Raw genomic sequence first — 15984 nt, forward strand, 5'->3', positions numbered from 1 at the left:
TATTGTTCATCTAAATCGTTTTATTGCGCCATTGTTTAAATTCGACATAAAAAACATTGGTTGGACTAACATAAGCAAACCTAAGACACGTACTCCTAATTCGTAAAAGAAACTGCAATTTTCTTCCGCGCAATCCCTTTAGAGTAATATTTCAGTTTTTGTAACAGTTTTGCTTTGCCTTGAATAAAAATAAGCCCCGCAGCTAGTGATGGAACACTGGAGGAACAAACGAACGGGCCCCATCCCATAACGCCGAACCAAATCTTAGCTGTCCGTTCCAAAAATTGATTATCTGGCCACATGGTATACGTACAAGTCTCGCAAGCTAATTTGGACAGGGATTGTAACCAGTGGTGAGTTTAACGGACGGTCACGGGGGCTCCGTATCCCCAAAGAACCTCCCCCACTTCTCGGATCAACAGATTCAATATGATAGGAGTCCCCAACTTCCTTTCCGCTTAGGACCACTGAGGTTCTAAATCCGTCACTGATAGTTACACACCTATCTAAACTAGGCATGAGCAAACTGAGTCTGAACCGTGCGATTCGTTCCAATCTTTCTACTGAATGAACGAGTCCCGCAAAGTAATAATAGGAATGACGATTCTTCCGCACGCAGTTTGTGCGGCGACAGTTGTATGTACCGATGCTGCATTGTACCGACTAGACGGTTTATGTATGTATTCGTCGGTTCATAGAATTGACACCGCACTGACTACTTCCGGAAGAACTGTCGAAAGTGTTATTTTCATTACCTGTGTGAAAGAGCCGCAGCTCACTGAACCGTCAGTTCGCTAGTCTAGTCGGCGCAAAGAATCATCGCTACATAGAACTGTTGCGCACCCGCTATCAGTTCACGAAACTGAATGAATTGTATCGCACACTATCTTAAAAAAGAATCGTTTTCCCCATGTCTAATCTAACCCTACTGTCTTACCAAAACCAGTATTGCTCCTAGTTGAGGTTGACGATCAGAGCTTTTTTATGCTATCCCAACGTAATTCCCTAACGGATTGAGTAAGTCGGACTAAGAAGAATGAACTAACGGAACAGAAAAAAATTAATTCCCTAAAGGATTGAATAAGTCGGACTAAGAATGAACTAACAGAACAGAAAAAAAATATTTTAAACACAACTTAAAAAGCTATACTATGCTTGCGCAGCTCATACTACGGGCTACGTATGTTAAACACATTGATTGATTTAAAAAATTGAAGCAAAACAATTTTGAAAAAAAATATGAACAATTCACACCTTTCTTGTTTGAATCACCAAACAAGCGCACCTATACGTGTGGGTGTGTGTTTTTTTTTTACAATCAGTCATAGTTGTCGCGTACCAGGAGGAGTTGGACAAATGGCAGTGATTGGAGCATGAACACGGCATGAACCTCTCCTCTCCCTCCTTCTTTCCTTTCTAATTTGATTGAACACTTCATCCATTGACATGGGATGGTATGCATCCTACAGTATAGTCGATTACAACATAGACGACAACTAGTGAGACAGAAAAAAGGGAGTCACTAAGGGCGTAGGGAAAAACAACGAAAAGAGAAAGAACGGTCACGGTAGGCGTAGTAACAGTTCCGCGCCCGCATCCTTCCGAGGTATATGTGCATTTCTTTATTCTTCTACGCGATATGTCGCGCACTCCTCACAAAAGACATGACGACCTATTGCCTAAACTACAGCTATCCATTACTTCAATTATTTTCACTACTTCCCGAGAAATATTCCTGCATAAGTTTGTTTCCATATGGGGCTGATATAATAATCATATGTGTTTCATATGTAGAAAAAAAAGATCTAGATTATATCTTTCTCTCTGTTGTTGTTCACAATTCACAATTCAAAAAGCAATTCCTGTTTCCCATTACGTCTCTGGATTTGATTAGGTAGATATAGGTAAGACTTTTCTTTCTAAACAAGTTGCTACTCCTCTCTTCACTGGTTTTGACCTCATATATATTCCACACCTAACAAGCAAACACAAACACTTTCCGTTTCCCTACGTACGGTTAGGGTTTAGAGTAAGAATCCAGATTTTCCAGTTGCCTGACAATTGTCTAAACGTTTGAATTCAAAATTTATAATCACTTTTCATTGACTCCAAATAAAGCTTACTCACTAAGTGTACCGCGTGTGGGTCGTTAATTTCCATTTCCCCTCTTTCAACTACTACCTGCTTTCCTACATGGCTAGTACGTATGTATAAAAATATTTGTATGCTATATCTGGAGCGATTTGAATGATCGTCCACAATGCACACTGCCGCATTCAAAAGCCCTAAAGTTTTTTAAAATATACCTTTGCTTTTTCCCCGCCGTACCCTCTCCTCCTTCTTACTGCTTCGTCTCTTTGTTAGTCAATCGCATTTATGTATGTGTGTGTGTGTGTTTTTTTTTGCCCAAAATCCTTATCCCAGTGCGAACCCGAAATTAGAGCCAGCATCAGTTCAGAGACCGTTTTCGTAGCAGAAGATGCGAACCTAAAGAGAGAGATTTCCTTCGCGTCATTATTGGGGAAAATGTGGCCGTTGGATGGTTATGATTGTTCTGGTGTTTGTTCAGGTTTGTGGTGAATAAGGTAGAAGGAGAGACAAAGGATTTATTAGTGGATGATTTCCTGCCCGAGGGCGAGACAGATGACGACGATGCAGATGATAATGCTTTCCCAGATGATGATGGTTTCACCATCGTGGCGGCAGTGGAATGTAAAGGCTTGGCACTAGAAGCCTTGCTCGATGATGATGATGATGATGGTTGCGAACCAGAACCGCCGGTGCTGCTGTTGATGGGGGAACCCTTTGCCGTGTTACCAGCACTTCGGCGGCCTCTAGGTAATTCGGCTGGAGCATATGTAACACGAAACGCGCGAAACACATCGAACAAAGCATTGATAACATAATAAGAGCAGTAGTGATGGTGTAAAGCCACAAAACCCCGTGAGAATGGCAAACACAAACCAGGTGAAAACCACAACAACAACAAAACGAGATAATGAAAAGAAAAAAGGAAAGAAAAAAAAACATAAGTTAGTAAAACAAAAAGCAACAGGAAAGCAGTGAAACGAATATTTCTGTACAAAGTTAAACAAAGAAAAAAATTAAACGTAAGAAATAGCAAATCATAAACACCGAAAACAGTCGCTGAACGGTAGTAGGAATAATAGATCAAATCGTTCAGCCAATCCCAACCCCATTTATCTTACACTAAACTGCAAGACAGGAGCACTTCTTTAGATTTGTGGGAAGAATGGAAGGTTTGAGGGTAGTTACGGAAACTATTTACAACGCTTAAAGCGTATACCAACCTCCGGGATCCGTATTTTTCGCAGGCGTTATGGTCGGCTTAACCTTTCGCTGCTGCCCATCGCCGGTGTTGGATGGACCGCTTCCACTACCACCGTGTCCAGACTTGTGGTGCTGATGATGATGATGGTACGACGAGGTATTGGAGACAGACGTACTAGCGCCTGTACCGGCAGTGCGTTCACCATTACCGTTCCTGTGGAGTTCCGGCTTTACTGTTTGCTGTTTGTGCACGGTCACGTTATTCCAGTAGTTCATCTGCTCGGTTCTCGATTGTTTTACCGTCTGCTGCAGTTCCGTATCGTTTGCAGGAATTTTCTACAATCGCAAGCAAAGGAAAAAATATTGCAAAAAAGTTGCGATCTTAACCCTATTCCAGGCAACCAAGCTACACGTATGAACAAACCGAACAATTTTAATTGCATATTTGTCCGATTCTAGGAATCCGAATGACTTGAAATTTGTGTTATATGAGCAATTACAGCTATCTTTAGTTGTAAATTTTCGTAAATTTTCGTGAATAGACTAAACAAAATTTTCAGAATTGTTTTTTACCTATAGCCCTATTTCAGGCAACAGGGCTACCCGTGCTGGCCATCAACTTGGAAGGCTTTTGTACTTTTGTATACGTAATCTAATTTACATGTAATTCTTATGAAAATCAAAATAACTTTTTCTACTCTTATTCGTTTTCGTTTTATAAATATTCACAGTTGACAAATATTTTTAAATTTAAATTTTTTAAAAAACATGAAAGATAATTTCTAAACAGTTATTAATTAATAATTATTATTAAAAACAGTCACCGAAGATCCGTTAACGTTGTTTATGCATTTTAATTATGTTCAGACTGATCAAATCAACCTGAAAAAACCTATTATATCTGAGGTTTACAGCTCTGTAAACTGTTGGAAACATATTATCAATCAAATTTTGTTCAAATCAAATTCAATCAAATTAAATAACACTTTTGTTTGTTTTTTTTACTTCATCCAACAAAACTTGTCAAGCTATCAAGATCTGCAACTTGAAAATTACTACAATTGAGGTTGCATATTTAATTTAATGGAAAGCAGAAGGGTATACTAAACATTCACCTACATATTGCATTGATATAGGAATTCACATAAAAAAACATCTTACAAGCCTACAAAATTTGCTTGCTACCCGGGTAGCCTCAGATACCTGGAATATGAAGTTTTTCCGGTTGTCTGGTACAGGGGGTTAAATCAAATCGATGCAGTAAGGTACTTACCCGTAGCTTTCGAATGATACGCTGCATGACGTCGGCCGATACCAACCCAAAGTCAAACATCGAGCACATGTGTAGCACAAAGTTGCGATACAGATTGCGCGCCATTAGCTCGCGACCCCGTAGATTGATGAACATTTCTAATGCGATCGGTATCTGACAGTCACCAACGTAGCCGTACTTCATCACGTGCAGGTTCCACATCTTCATCAACTCCTTTTCCCCTTCGTTCACGTCTGTGAACTCGTCAATCATCTGCATAGTTTTCTGCTGCAACCAGAGTGGATCACTCTCGCCTTCCGAATCAATGTCGAGCTCTCGAGGATACACAGGCAGGCAAGTCATGGTGTGATGGTACATTCTAGCAGGAGAGTTGAGGGATATTTTATCATTAACAGAACGCCAGATTATCAGACACTACTCGTTTCGACCCGAACGATACTAACCTGCTGTGACCGGTAATGTAGGGCCTCTGGCTATCGAATTCGTTTTCATCATTATCGATAAACTCCGCCAGGCTCGGTTTCGGTCGCCGTGGCCGACAGACGAGCAGATTGGTAACGACCGTCCGGCGTAACGGATCACGCACCGTGTACGCTGTCGCAGGACCGAGCAAATCGTGTGGCGACCCATTGTACGAACCATCATACAACTCGTTTATCGTCACATCGATACGAGCACCTTCCGGGATGGGCACGTAATTAAAGTTAAATCGTGCGTGGCACAGCTTCAGATGCTTCAGCAACGAGTAAAGCATGCCACAGTTTAGGCAACACCAAGGGCATGCAAATTCGTTCACGTTTTCCGTTTGCTGGCGCGAATAGTTATTGTGCATAAAGTGGTAAACCACCCGTTTCTCATCGTTCTCTTTCTTTGGAGCAGCAACTTCTGCGCTGCTAGGCACGAGGGCAATTTCCGGTTTAACATCGATCGCTGATGTATCTTCGGCCGCATTGCCCTCACTCAGCGACTGTTCGACGTCGTCTAAATGGTCAGCGGTGGCCGCTGCCGGCGTTAGAATGCTATTATTGTTAATGTTGATGTTCAGTCCTTTCTTGAACGAGTCTGTCGCCGACGCTGGTGACGGTGGTTTGTGATTTTCCTTATCGTTATACCCGTTCTCCGTCTTTATCTCGGAACTTGCGGTATCGAAAACGTGCGGAGGTTCTTTGGTCCACTGTAGCCGCACTTTGAGCATCGGTTTGATCAGCTCCTCGTAGCGATCGATAAAATCTTCACTGGTCGGTGGTACTATGTCACAGTCGTCCGAAGGCATGCAGTCCATAATTTCGCAAGCATCGGAAAATGCGGTCCAGTAGCGACTTTTCATCGGTGAACCATACTTGACTGCGACCGATTTTTGATGTGATATGATTTCCCGTACCGTTAATTCGTAGTCGGCTTCCTTCAACAGACACCGGCCGTACTTATCGCACAGCGTCAGCTCGGTGCTGTACATTTTGCTACCATGACTGTGCAGCTTCTGTCGCTTGGCGGACGGTTCCTCCCCATCGCTAACGGTTCCGTTTGTCAGATAGAGTTGTTGTTCACCATTGGTACCGTTTGCAATCGACGCCGAAGAGCCCATATACTGCACGCGGAAGCGCAAAATGAAAGACACCGGTGGTCCAGCCATGGCCGCATTCGTTACGCTGTTTGTGTTAAACGAATCCGTCGGTATGCTAACGAAGGGTGGTTTTTCAATTTCGTTACTGTTGCTACTACTAGCAAACGATTGTTGCTCATCTTTAGGGTTTACCAGCACCTGCGACTTCCCAACGGACAGCTGCATCTGGGTGGCGGACATATCTTTACGTTTGGTATGTGCTATCTTGAGTAGATTTGTCTCAACCTGTACACATTTGCGACCGTAGTCCGAAACGTTCTCGCCGTCATCGTGCGTTTCCTCGGCAAACGTGCTTTTCAATGGCAACACGATCCCGTTGCTATCGGCACCATTTCGCATCGTTTGGTTCCGTGCATCGAAAAAGCCGAGAAAACGCAACGTCAAGTAACCGTCGGCAAACATCATCTCGTTCGATTTTTCCAAACGTAGTTTGGTCATTTTTTGTGCAAGCATCGAGTCGATTTTGAAAGACTGGCGGGATTTGTGAGATCGGGACATGCGATCACGCATGTATGTCAGATTGCGTTGCAAAAAGATAGGCTGGTAGAATGGAATATGGATATAGTAAGTGGAGTATGTTGGTTACTTAGCAACCGCTACTATTTTGCTTCTTACCTTCAGGATATTCCTCGTTCGTAGAAATCGATAAATTTGCGTCGGTTCTAAAAACGGAAGTAAAAGATAGTTATTTGTTAACAATTGAGTCTTCGCAAATATTCTAAAATGCATTCGTTTTACATCGTGAAAGATGGGATAAAAATACTCACTTTCGAAAGCCTGCATGAATACCTCGTGATCAGCGTTTAGTAGCTCGTTTCGTGGCGGTCTGCCCATTACTTCCGCGTCCTTTTCTTTCTTCTTCAGTGGGTTGTTTTTACGAGTTTTGCTGCTGCTGCTGCTCGACGGCGAAGGATTGTTGCCTACTCCTCCTCCTCCAGCAGGCGAAACGTCTGCGTGCTTCCGTGCCTGTTTTTCCATTGCTCCGTGGTTTGTAAGCAGTCAAGACGCGAGAAAAAAAAAAACACAAACACCTCTTTTCGAACCGGTGGTGGTAGTCAGGCCACACGGCTGGCGGATGCTTTTGATTTCTTGCGAATTTTTACCATGCAGCAAAACAATAGTGCTGTACGTATATTGTGATGCACGCACAAACACACTCACACGAAAATGACAGAAATATAGGGCTTGCCTGCTGCTGCTGCTGCTGCTACTTTTCAGAGCGTATGGGGATTCCGCACCTGCTATCTCACTCGCACTCGCTGATCAGCACATCGTATTCTGAAGCCTGTCTGTGTTCGGTGCTTTATCTTTGAACGATATTCGTGCTATATTCTGGGTGAATCTTTCATCCAAACGGATATAATTTGCCTATTCGTGTACCACCCAAGGAATTACACCACCATCACCATTTGCTAGAGTTTTAAAAAACACTGCCTGCGAGTAATGGAAGTATTTTTCCCCCCGGTGGAAGAAACACGAAGAACGCGGCAGCAGCAGTACACTTTGTTACGCTTCTTTACGGGTGCTACACAGCAAAAGCCCACTGCACACCATTACCGATCTCGAGTATTTACTCCGACGCTCACAATGCTACGCGAATGGCATCGTTACCTTCTATCTTGAGCAACGATTGCTTTTAAGAAGAAGGAAGCTGTTGGATCGGATAAGCGTATTTTGCTGATTCCGTGAGGAGTCTGGCTAGAATATTACAGTAATCTGCAGTACCTACCCGCTCAAAAAGGCTGTGCTTGACAGTGGGTGACGCTTGGAACTTTTTAGTACAAAACTCACCATTGACAGCCGCAGCTGTTCAAGGTGATTGCAACAAAAAATACCCTATTGACGAAATTGCCTTAATAACCACTACATCGGCCCGGCTAGGGCGGCCCGGTGGTATAGGCAACAGTGGTGCCGGTCTTCAAACAGCAGGACCGGGGTTCAAATCCCATCCGGACCGTCCCCTCGTAGTGAGAACTGACTGTCCAACTGCGTGGTATCGGCAGTCTAGAAAGCCATTTTCGATGGATGGCATTACCCTAGAGGTCGTTAAGCCAAGAAGAAGAAGAAGAACCACTTCATCCTTCTTCTTCTTCTTCTTCTTGGCTTAACGACCTCTAAGGTCACGCAGGCCGTCGAATGGCTTACTCGACTCTCCGATACCACGTAATTGGATAATCCGTCCCCACTACAGGGGGACGACGGTCCTGATGGGATTTGAACTCCTGTCCTCCCGTATGAAGACCGGTGCCGCTGTCGCCTACAGCACCGGGCTGCCCCATAACCATTACCCTATTGACCCAATTACGTTATGAACCTCTACTACTCTACTAAGTTTTAATACAAATTTGCCTTAGTACTGCCTTAGTTGGTGGATTTACAAAGATGTTGTCAATAGGATTAAAATACAAAGCATGCAAAATCGATTCTTTAGATGGAATTACAAATCTCTCATACTATGAAATGTTGAAAGCAAATGTTTCAAGTGCTGTCCGGATTTGATTCTGAGCTCGGAACAATCTCCAATCCTTTGCTCATTGAAAGCCACCCTGTACCTCCGATTGTGCTGTTAAAAAAGCTTTAATTTGTCAGCTTTAGCTAAAAGTATGATTAATTTTGATGGAGTGAGCTGTTATTCTTTCAATTAAATCCGCGATAAAATTGTATAACTTGTTCGATCCACTCCTCCGTCCGAACTCGAGCCGGTTTCGGTGTTCGAGCCTCGTACGCCATAAAATTGTCTGTTGGGTTGGGATGGGGATTGTACTAAAACACGAAATGCATTCTTGTGCACTTGTGTCAATGTATGCGTGTGCGTCGGATGGTATTCGCAAACAAAAGTTGGGAAATTTGGTGCATCAACCTTTTTACAAACAAAAACCGCAACTTATCTGCTTCTTTAGCTCCTTTTCGATCACAAACAGTCCAATCGGTTGATAGCGGGTGGGTTGAAGATGGAATCTAACTTAAACAAAGTGCTGAGCATGAATCGCCAGCAACTCAGCGGTCAGCTGTACAAGTACACAAATGTAGTGAAAGGTTAGTAATCAGCTTATTCGCCCACCGCCTCAATTCATGACGAGCGTTGTAAATTCATAACGTTTTCCCAGGCTGGCAGTACCGGTGGTTTAGTGTGGATGCACAGGGTGGGCTGCTTAGTTACTATCTGTGCGAACCGGCTGGCGAAGATCCAAACACCCACATCGTCGGTAGCGCTCCTCGCGGCCAGGTCCATCTAGCCGGAGCTGTGATCTGTCCGAGCGATGAAGATTCGAAAACGTTCACCGTGAACTGCGCATCCGGAGATATGCTGAAGCTGCGGGCAGTAGATGCACGGGCTCGTCAAGAGTGGGTTGATGGATTGCGGGCCGTCGTCGAGAGTCATTCGAATTCTACCGGAACTGCTCTTCCTCCGCGCGATCAGCTGGCAGCACATGATGCGTTCGGTGCGGCAAGACAACAGCTTCAGCAGACAGAGCTGAGCAATGCAGCCCTTGCACGTGCTATCGAGAATTTGAACGGTCCGCTCTCGAACACCGATCCGGATCTGCTCATGGTGAAAGCATTATCTGCCGCTAGCACACACTGTTTGCTACAGTGTTTAGGTTTATTGCAAAGGCATCAGGAATTAGTTCCCGATCCAAGACTGGAACAAAGTTTCTAGCCAAAGCGACCATTGTCCCGTGATGGGTGTAATAGAAATTCGTACTAAAAAAAACCGGACCCAGAACTGGTTGATAAACAGTTTAAAAACTGCACAAAAGCAAAAGGTAGCTTTGCTACCAATTGCCCACCCGTTCTCGTAAATGTTATCCATGGTAATGCAAACGGGCAATAGAAATTGTATTTGAAACAAATCGAACTGCATCTAATCATATAGTTAACCTCGAATATTGATGTATCGAACACTAAGTAGAGAAAATACAGATGAATAATTGTGCAATGTGTTACACAGTTGGTAAGCAATTTTTTTATACAGAGAAGCTTTGGTTTGGGTCCTTAAGATCTCGTTCGCCTCTTCCCGGTATATGGTTACTTGTAGGGTTACGAACTATTGCAGATATGGCTTAATGTTAAACGATGACTGTTGTTGATAACCTTTTTTTATTCTGAAAGCTACTGTGATAAAACTTAAATCTCTTTATATTGGCTACTTATTACTACCCAAAAAATACTTATTTTTTCACAAAAAGTAAAAATTATAAAACAAAATAACTTTTGGGAGAAACCAGTACCAGTACTCTTTGGTGCAAGAGGGCTGTACACCTTTCGCTGATTTTAATGAGAGTTGAGCTATAAAAAACGTAAAAGTTATTGTTCACAAACACGAGATCTCAATTCTGGATTAGAATTAACATCCCGAATCCCGTAACCCGATTCAATTTTTTTTTTCATTATAAGCTTACAGATAAGCAATATTTTGTGTACCTTTTAATGGGTTAGTTCTCAAAAAATCTGGTCAACGGCTAGAATTGAGTGGGTGGTGAGATCCGTGACCGAAAGGAGTATCTTGGTGACACAAACCGCTTAAAAAGATACATCGATAACATTCGTCAAATACTAGAAGTAGAAAGAGGCAAATCTTAAGGCCAGTATGAAGCTAAGTTCTGGTCGTTATAAAACTATTTTAACGCCCAAAAGAGGAGAAATGGGTGAATCGCTTTCACTCCTATCATATAGTAATGAATTGCTTAACGTGGCACATGTTGCTCCAAATTCCGCTATTTTGTCCTTATGACAGAGTTATCCTTATGAATAAGAAAATCACCACAAAAATAATCACCTTTAGCTTCACTTGCAGGATTCAGTTGATAATTCATTTATTGCGCCATTCCATGACTTTTATAGCAAAAAAGTCATCGCCCTCCCCTATTCGCTGTACCATTTGCTTCGTACCGGTGCCTTCTTCACCTGACTGATCATATCTTTGTACTTCCCGATTGCTTCTTTAAAGAATGCATCCTCCTTTTTCAGCTCCGTAACGTTCATCTTCGATTTCGCCTTCGGCTTACCCTGTCGCTCCATTCGGTTTCGTGCGTGTTCTTGTTTGCGACGTTGCTTTTTCTCCTCCTTGCGCTCCTGCTTGATGCGCTTCATGTGTGCATCAGCTTGGTACGCTATCTTACGGCCCGAACGGATACCCGTTTTGCCTTCCTTCGACACCTCTCCGGCAAACGGTGTCTGCTCGATGTCACGTTTGCGCTGCTTCTTCTTCTGGCCCAGCTCGGCAGCTCTAGTTTTCGGGTTCAGCTTTTGGAGCAGTGTAGCAGGTGCCATTGCCAACTGTTTGAGTGCATCCATTTTCGCTTCCTTTCGAGTTTTCGCCTTGGACAGTTTTTTCGCCTTCAGCTCTTCCAGTTTCTTCTGGTAGGTAGGATTATTGAGGCGCGATTTTTCCATCCGCTTCTGCCGGATGTTGTAAACGTTCCTATCCTCGATGCTAAATGAAACGATCGGTCTACTATTCTTGCCAAAAACGGCAGGATTGTTGTTGAGCTTGCGAAGCACTTCCAGCGCTATTTCGTGTTTTGGAAACGATACAAATCCATACCCGCGGGTCTGACCACTGTTGCGATTATCACGCATCACGCGACATTCTCTCGGTTTGTAGGAAGTGAATTTAATGATCATTTTTCTCAGATCCTCATTCGAGTAGTTCTGTGGGATGTTGTGAATGGTTAAACGGTCCCGTGCGACAAACCGGTTAAAGTTCTTCAGCATCTCATTGCTACGCTGCTCCAAGCGCAATCTTTGTGCCATATCAGCCTTCGATACGTCCTTAGCTGCAGGTGAACCGGCCATTATCAAACCTTCCTTCAGCAGGTACAGATTGCGTGAATCTTTCGCTCGTTTTTCCTGCTTCGCTTTCTCACGGTTCGCGATATCTGCCTTGCGTAGTGCAGGCATAATTTCGACATACTGATCATGCACCTTCAGCTTTAGACTGTGACGACAGCTGAGCTCGGCCGAATCTTTCAACTTGAAGATGACAAAAGCCGTCCCTTTCGAGTGTCCCGATATGCGCTCCTTGTTGATTAAAGCCTTCTCTACTTTGCCAAACTGGGACATTATTTCTTCCAGTTCGCTTGCATCCACCTCGTACGGTATGTTCTTAACAAACACCTCACGACCTTCCTCAACTTCGTTGTGTTGTTGTTTATCGCCTTTCTTGAAGGATTTTAAACCTTTCGGGGGCTTCTCATCCACTCCATCTTCGCTGTCTCCGTGTTCATCATCTTCATTCATTTCTTCGTCCTCATCTCCATCCGTTTCATCATCATCATCATCATCGTCGTCGTCGTCGTCGTCATCATCCTCTTCTTTGATTTGTACATCCTCATCATGCTCGACTTTTACGGCATCTTCCTGTTTAATATTCGCTCTTTTTACGCGAGAATAATCTGCCTTGTCCTTAGCATAGTGGACTTCTACCTGCCGTCCCATAATGGTTTTACTATCCATCTCCTTGATGGCACGATCGGAATCTTCTTGGTTGGAAAACTGTAAAAATGCACATCCCACCAACTTTCCATCTTCCCTCTTGAGAATATTAACTTCCTCCAGATTGCCAAATCGTTCGAATTCGCTGCGCAGCATGTCTTCCGTGATTTTGTACGATAGGTTTCGTACGATGATACGGCATTGCCGGTGAAAGAAGGTGCGACTTCGTCGTCTAAGTTCATTTTTGCTGAACTTGTTGGGCTTGTGCTTATCCGCTTTGTCCGTCATCACTTTCAGGTTTTGTAGGAAAGAACAATAAATTTCACACTCAATAATGCAACTATCAATATAAAATAACAGCACGTTCTTGCTTTGAAGCGATTTGGGAAAACACGTTGTGGGCAAGTTTGTTTAGATCGGGCAATTGTCAAACTGCCGGGCTTCGGGGAGGTTAGATACAAGGTTAGTAAATAAAAGGTGTGCTTTACTTTTTATAAAAAATAATATTTAAAGCTTCCACACAGTTGCAATTAATTGATATCGTTTCGTCTTGTTTGATTTAGTTGTTGTAATAGTAGTTAAATAAGCAGTTGATAAATTTTCCCCATACAAATCGTACAAAATCAACCAGTAACACCTTACCTTTCTTAACTTGCATCAATTATAAACAAACAGCTGTTGTGGCATGAATGTTTACCACGAACCACATTACAGTCATGAGCCGCATCACAGTTAGTTACATGCACGGTCGTGGAATAATATTTGATGCCGAAGGTAAACCCTATTGATAACATCTTTGCCGATCCGGAAAGTATTTATTCCCGGTGCTACTGTTTCTTGTAGACTATTTAAAACTTCGTTATGAGCATCGCATTGTTGGGAATCTGATCGGTGTTCCCGTCTCTCATCCACGGAATGTGAACCAGCAAGGAATGCCCGTTGCACTATCGAAATGTGAACTAAAACTTCTTCTAGATAGTCAATTAATACAGTTCGTGGATACGAATGGTGCATTGCAACGGGTACCATCTGATGAGGAAGTACAAACTTTCGTCCGTATGGTTGAGCGACAGAAGGAAGAATTACACATGCCAGTTGTCGAGAAAAAACTTGAAGCATTTCGCAAACATTTGCCAAAGATTATTGAAGGAAAGCGTAAAAAGCTGTTAAAAACCGGAGTGAAAGATGAAGGTAATTTTATTAACACATGCTTTATGAAATAAGCATATGACGATTCTCCCTTCATTCTCCTGCAGACATCCATCTCAATGCTGAGCAACTGGTTGACGAAGAAAGGGCACGAATAATGCTAGAAAAAATCGATACAATGGTACAAATACCATTGCAACATCCACACTCATTCGGTAAGCTGAAAAATATGCTGTATCCTTACGCCTGTGTAACTTTTTTTTCGGAGGGTTTTTAAAGGCTTTTCAGAGTGTTCACTGGAGTTGAGTACCGAAGAGACCGTGAAATATCGTGTTTTTAAATCGCTCTGGCACCGAGGAGGTTTCATTACCACCGGCGATGCGTTTGGATGTGATTTTCTCCTATATCCTGGTGATCCAATGTATTTCCACGCCTCACATATGGTACACGTAATGCAGGACGGAAGGTGCCATGAGCTAGATGCTAAGTATTTGATTCGTGTATGCCGACTTTCGGTGGTAGTTAATAAGCTGTGCGTTCTCGCCTATATTGATGAATGTACCAACGAGGTCCAATTTGAAACTCTAGAATGGGAGGGTAATGCTAGTAATAAAGGTGACGCTTTTTGATTTAAATTTGTGTTTCTTTTCTTCGGGACCTAAAGTTTTAATCTATTAAATTGGTTAGTAACATACATTCTCCGAAAGTTTTCACTGTGCTCCGTTTGCGTCGTGTGTCTTTCGTTTTTCCTTTCCCAAAAGAATAGCTTTTTTGAACAGATTGCAATATAACTCGATTGATGCCGGACTATCGTCATTGCCAGGAACGGGATAGGTGATGAGGTTCGGATTGCAGTTCGTGTCCACTATTCCGATCGTGGGAATATTCATCTTCGCTGCGTCACGCACTGCCGTGTGCATGTCGAGCACATTGTTCATGGTGTTTAAAAATATACACACATCCGGAAGCCGGGTTACTGCACCGAACTGAACCTTCGCATTAGTAAACACACCGCCACGCCAGTAACGTGTATGCGCGAATTCTCCACACTCTTTCGCTGTTTGCTCTACTTTGTGAGCGTTGAGTGCGTTGCGATTGAAGAACAAAATGATCCCGTCCCGATATGCGATGTGAGCGGCGACGTTTAAGGCAGTGCGTAGATATTCCGCCGTTTTATCCAGATCGATAATACAATGGCCTAAACGACTGCCGTACAAGTAACCTTTCATATTGTCGTTCAACGTTCCTTCCTTGTGGCCCAGGTGAACACGAGCTCGGAACAGATCTTCAACGGTGAACAGCTTATGGACATCAAAATAGTCCGGATGGTTTAGCACGTCGGAGGCTGTGAGGCAAAAAAAGAATTCAGGTTAGCGGGAGACTCGTTTGGTAAGTTTGTTTTTTCGTACACACCTTTATCCACCGCAACCAACTGCTCAGGCATCGAAGCAGTGGACAGCGATCGCGGTAAACCTTTGGATAAAACAAGCAAAAGGTCATGACGTAATATACCGGTGCGATAGAACATGTTGTTACCAAACTTACCGGCCGCAAATATCTTACGAAGAAGCATTTTCACTTTGTGATATAGCACTGGGAGCACTGTCTACAATTGTAATGAAGCAAATCCCAAATTTTCACCGAGAATCTCCAACTTTCACTCGATTGTTTTGGAATATATGCAGAAAAATTCTGTACGCGTGCTGTTTATTGACATTTATTTATATTTCGATTCATTGACAGCAAGCAGCACGAACATAAGGTTTATACAGAAAACGCAGTTTTAGTACAATCTGAAATGTTCTTAGAACTATCGGACATGCGCTGAAAAAGATTAAAATTTGAAAATAATATAAATTTGAAAACATTGTGCTGCATCATATTAGCTTAAGTGTCTAAGACCACGTTGTTCTATGACCGCCTACCCGCCTAGGCCACACATTTTGTATGGGAGTTGTAAAGGTAATATTTTTGTACTTGCCAGTCATAATTGCATAAGAAATTTTAGACTATTTGCTGCCTTACTAATTACGTTTACTGCAGAATTTTAACATTCTTTCGTTTATTGTTCACTTCCAAAACTGCATTCCTCTTACATCTACAGCACCGTTCTTTTGTATAGGATTATGCATTTTCCGTTTTATCTATTTACCTCTAGTGGGAGTTATCCTGAGGTAAAAAGCAAATAATTCAGTTAATATACATCACC

At 42.8% G+C, this 15984-nt stretch overlaps 5 protein-coding genes across 6 annotated transcripts in view; 2 read left to right on the top strand and 3 right to left on the bottom strand.

Moving 5' to 3' along the window:
- Positions 1 to 9903, top strand: part of LOC126556316 (oxysterol-binding protein-related protein 11) — a 97776-nt gene extending 87873 nt beyond the window's left edge. For both annotated transcript variants that reach the window (XM_050211562.1, XM_050211561.1), the window contains exons 2-3: positions 9126 to 9224; positions 9296 to 9903. In XM_050211562.1, the coding sequence (XP_050067519.1) occupies positions 9140 to 9224; positions 9296 to 9849 (639 nt within the window). In that variant the 5' untranslated portion in view covers positions 9126 to 9139 and the 3' untranslated portion in view covers positions 9850 to 9903. The remainder of the gene's footprint in view (positions 1 to 9125; positions 9225 to 9295) is intronic.
- LOC126568798 (polycomb protein suz12) lies at positions 2444 to 7203 on the bottom strand. Its single transcript, XM_050225431.1, has 6 exons — positions 6956 to 7203; positions 6804 to 6850; positions 5008 to 6728; positions 4565 to 4922; positions 3312 to 3627; positions 2444 to 2847 (listed from the first exon to the last, which is right to left on the bottom strand). The coding sequence occupies exons 1-6, from the start codon at positions 7164 to 7166 to the stop codon at positions 2450 to 2452; spliced, it is 3051 nt and encodes a 1016-aa protein (XP_050081388.1). The 5' UTR covers positions 7167 to 7203; the 3' UTR covers positions 2444 to 2449.
- Positions 9904 to 11033: 1130 nt separating the features above from the next.
- On the bottom strand, positions 11034 to 12915 carry LOC126556013 (RNA-binding protein 28). Its single transcript, XM_050211170.1, has one exon. It carries the CDS (start codon positions 12912 to 12914, stop codon positions 11055 to 11057), a length of 1860 nt encoding a protein of 619 aa, XP_050067127.1. The 5' UTR covers position 12915; the 3' UTR covers positions 11034 to 11054.
- A 427-nt stretch (positions 12916 to 13342) lies between these two features.
- Positions 13343 to 14410, top strand: LOC126567394 (tRNA-splicing endonuclease subunit Sen34). The gene is made up of 4 exons (XM_050223616.1): positions 13343 to 13357; positions 13439 to 13817; positions 13883 to 13990; positions 14055 to 14410. The coding sequence occupies exons 1-4, from the start codon at positions 13343 to 13345 to the stop codon at positions 14402 to 14404; spliced, it is 852 nt and encodes a 283-aa protein (XP_050079573.1). The 3' UTR covers positions 14405 to 14410.
- A 10-nt stretch (positions 14411 to 14420) lies between these two features.
- On the bottom strand, positions 14421 to 15368 carry LOC126556290 (28S ribosomal protein S2, mitochondrial). The gene is made up of 3 exons (XM_050211527.1): positions 15321 to 15368; positions 15189 to 15248; positions 14421 to 15120 (listed from the first exon to the last, which is right to left on the bottom strand). Exons 1-3 carry the CDS (start codon positions 15346 to 15348, stop codon positions 14486 to 14488), a joined length of 723 nt encoding a protein of 240 aa, XP_050067484.1. The 5' UTR covers positions 15349 to 15368; the 3' UTR covers positions 14421 to 14485.
- Positions 15369 to 15984: the final 616 nt, after the last annotated feature.

Source organism: Anopheles maculipalpis, chromosome 2RL (assembly GCF_943734695.1).
Source record: "Anopheles maculipalpis chromosome 2RL, idAnoMacuDA_375_x, whole genome shotgun sequence".
Classification (NCBI taxonomy): domain Eukaryota; kingdom Metazoa; phylum Arthropoda; class Insecta; order Diptera; family Culicidae; genus Anopheles; species Anopheles maculipalpis.

Coding starts and splice junctions, on each gene's coding strand:
- LOC126556013 (XM_050211170.1), bottom strand. CDS start 12,914: ATGACGGACAAAGCGGATAAGCACAAGCCCAACAAGTTCAGCAAAAAT.
- LOC126567394 (XM_050223616.1), top strand. Junction 13,818..13,882: donor AACCGGAGTGAAAGATGAAG/GTAATTTTATTA, acceptor ATTCTCCTGCAG/ACATCCATCTCAATGCTGAG. Junction 13,991..14,054: donor GCAACATCCACACTCATTCG/GTAAGCTGAAAA, acceptor GGGTTTTTAAAG/GCTTTTCAGAGTGTTCACTG.
- LOC126568798 (XM_050225431.1), bottom strand. CDS start 7,166: ATGGAAAAACAGGCACGGAAGCACGCAGACGTTTCGCCTGCTGGAGGA. Junction 6,729..6,803: donor GAACGAGGAATATCCTGAAG/GTAAGAAGCAAA, acceptor CCATTCTACCAG/CCTATCTTTTTGCAACGCAA. Junction 3,628..4,564: donor GTATCATTCGAAAGCTACGG/GTAAGTACCTTA, acceptor TTGCGATTGTAG/AAAATTCCTGCAAACGATAC.
- LOC126556290 (XM_050211527.1), bottom strand. CDS start 15,348: ATGCTTCTTCGTAAGATATTTGCGGCCG. Junction 15,249..15,320: donor TCGTAAGATATTTGCGGCCG/GTAAGTTTGGTA, acceptor TTTTATCCAAAG/GTTTACCGCGATCGCTGTCC. Junction 15,121..15,188: donor GTTGGTTGCGGTGGATAAAG/GTGTGTACGAAA, acceptor TTTGCCTCACAG/CCTCCGACGTGCTAAACCAT.